Here is a 2,706-nt window from a genome sequence, read left to right on the forward strand (position 1 = left end):
CACACACACACACACACACACACACACACACACACACACACACACACACACACACACACACACACACACACACACACACACACACACACACACACACACACACACACACAAACACACACACACATACACACACACACAAACACACACACACACACACACACGCACACATACACACAAACACACACACACACACACACGCACACGCACACACGCACACACACACACACACACACACACACACACACACACACACACACACACACACACACAACCACGTATCACTCACGCAGTCACCCTAACACTTAACTTACGTCCAAGTTTGACGCTCTCTTTCTACATTCTTCCTTTCAGCCATCAACTGTACCGGGTTATACCATCCTACACACGGTAGGGTGACTGCTGTGGGCAGCGACACTGCCTGTACTACCCGGGACGTGGTGAGGGGGACCAGGTGCCGGTACACCTGCACGGACGGGTACGATCCAGTGGATCCGACCGACCGACAGGTGGTGGAGGGGGACATCGTCAGGGAGTGTATGACCACCGGGTCCTGGACGGATAAACGGATAGAATGCTCAGGTAAGTACAACGCGATTTGTACTGTCTGGCCTCCACCAGGCCTTTCTACGGGAATACGGATCGTAGAATTCGGCAAAAAGGATAGCAAAATGGGCCAGGAGAGTCCGGCTGCGGACGGTTGTTTCTTTCCCTCTTTTTCTTTGCGGCCAATCAAACCCCAAGGTGGCCAAACTCCCCTGGCAAATATTCTCCTATATATAGCCAGCGTAGTGAGTCGGGTAGTGACTATGTACTGTCCATCACAGGAGAGATTATTGAACAATACAACTCTTTATATACGGTACCCCTCCAATTCTGGGCAGAAAAATAATGCATCAGCAACATTGCCTCACGGCCTATTTTTTTCGCGTAGCAGTACGTTTTCACCTGTGTGTTTAACGTGTCTGTTTGTTGCTTGTATATACAATACAATATAAGACAAGCAACAGGCACACATAGTGTGTGTGTGTGTGCGCGCGTGTGTGGTGTGTGTGTGTGAGAGAGGGTGGATACACATATATAAAGCAAGACTGCAGAGGCAGAGAGGCAGAGAGGGAGAGCTATACAGAGAGAGTCGACAGATAGGGTAAAGTGAGTGAGATAGAGAGTGAATGATAACCAAAAACGTACATTCTTTGGAAATATCGCTTACTGTGACATAATTGTAGTTACGTCTGACACTATTTTGTCTTTGAAGCGAGGGAATGTCCCGTGCTGACGCTGCCAGACCACGCCCAGGTGTACCCACTCAGCTGCCGGAGCCAGGTGAGGTTGTTTTATGCCAACATTTGATATTTTAATTGCTCATTCTTTCACAAATGTACAACATCAGGGGGAGCAGAACCGCATCCCCCTGAATTAGGACCTGGTACAATTTGTCAGATTTTTCACATCAATGTTGGAAAACAATACATATAAAATAACGTATATACAAAAGACACATAAAATTATTCAAACAAGATATACACAACGTTGCTTGGTCAAGCTATGCAAGGTCCAGTATAGGTTCAAGACCCGGAAGGTAAGTTGTCGTAGAGTTTCATGACAAGACATGGTGACGGCACACTCAAGTTATGTCAACTTATTTAATGTCGCCGCCAACGACAAATACAGGACAGGATAATACTCATTTATTTCACTTTAGTTAAGTGAGGAAAGTCGTGCCTTTCCCTAGGGCACAAGATCGGTGGCATGCCAGGACTCGAACCCGGTACCTCTTGGTTCCGAACGTTCTGTCATAACGCCCCACGACTCTTGATGTATCCAGACCCGGGCCCGTTATCCAGAACCATGCACAGGCACGTACGGTCCTGGATAGTCCACGATTATCTCTTGGTTCCGAGTCAAGCACTGTGCCGTTACGCCACACGACCCAGCCCGTATTTTTTTACACGAAACTTTATTGCATGTTCATTCCCCGGGGGGATAAATGCACGAATGTACAAAGTACAATGCACTAGAGAGTACTACATGTACAACAATAGTAATAAAGAAAGGCTAACATCAGGTCTAAGGTATACAATGCCAAAAAAGAAATATATATACAAAGTGGTATAGATCTAAGTTCTAATGGCTTCTTCTCTCTTTTTGAAACATTTTGAAATATAATTACATACTTCATTGATGACGTCTATATTTGTACATGATATATTAAAAATGTCTTCCTTTGATAATGTTTTACCTTTTTGTCGAGCTTAATTGAAGTGAACAGTGATTTACGTTCGTTATCATATAATATATGCCTGCCAGATTCTATGTGTAGAGGGTGGTCGCTAAATACGGAGTTTACACATGGCCCGGCGGTATTCAAAATTTGGAATGTCTAAATATAGTTCTCTGTCGTATAGTACTTTGAATGTTTTTTTATGCAGGTGAGGTTTGGGAAGCAGTGCACCGTGACGTGTGGAACAAACTACCGGCTGAGGGGGGAGGCAGTCACCACCTGCACCAACGTCGGCTCTCCTGGTAACGTCATCGTAGACTGGAGCACCAAGAACTGGACTTGTGTCGAAGGTATTTGTGACGCAATATTCTCTATCATCATCATCATCATCTGGTCGTGATGAGCGAACCATTTAGTCAGTTAAAGCTTGCCTAAGCTTTANGTTTCTGATTTAGGGGAGAAGACATCTAGTCGTCTACGCGAGC

The 2,706-nt window shown here is 45.4% G+C and overlaps 1 protein-coding gene across 1 annotated transcript in view; it reads left to right on the forward strand.

Moving 5' to 3' along the window:
* LOC109479728 (sushi, von Willebrand factor type A, EGF and pentraxin domain-containing protein 1-like) overlaps window positions 1-2,706 on the forward strand; it is a 27,197-nt gene that overhangs the window by 12,890 nt on the left and 11,601 nt on the right. The window contains exons 15-17 of the mRNA XM_019781717.1: window positions 352-579; window positions 1,256-1,323; window positions 2,430-2,577. Of these exons, the coding sequence (XP_019637276.1) occupies window positions 352-579; window positions 1,256-1,323; window positions 2,430-2,577 (444 nt within the window). The remainder of the gene's footprint in view (window positions 1-351; window positions 580-1,255; window positions 1,324-2,429; window positions 2,578-2,706) is intronic.

The sequence above is a fragment of the Branchiostoma belcheri genome, unplaced genomic scaffold (genome assembly GCF_001625305.1).
Source record: "Branchiostoma belcheri isolate BF01 breed outbred unplaced genomic scaffold, Haploidv18h27 scaffold5, whole genome shotgun sequence".
Lineage (NCBI taxonomy): Eukaryota > Metazoa > Chordata > Leptocardii > Amphioxiformes > Branchiostomatidae > Branchiostoma > Branchiostoma belcheri.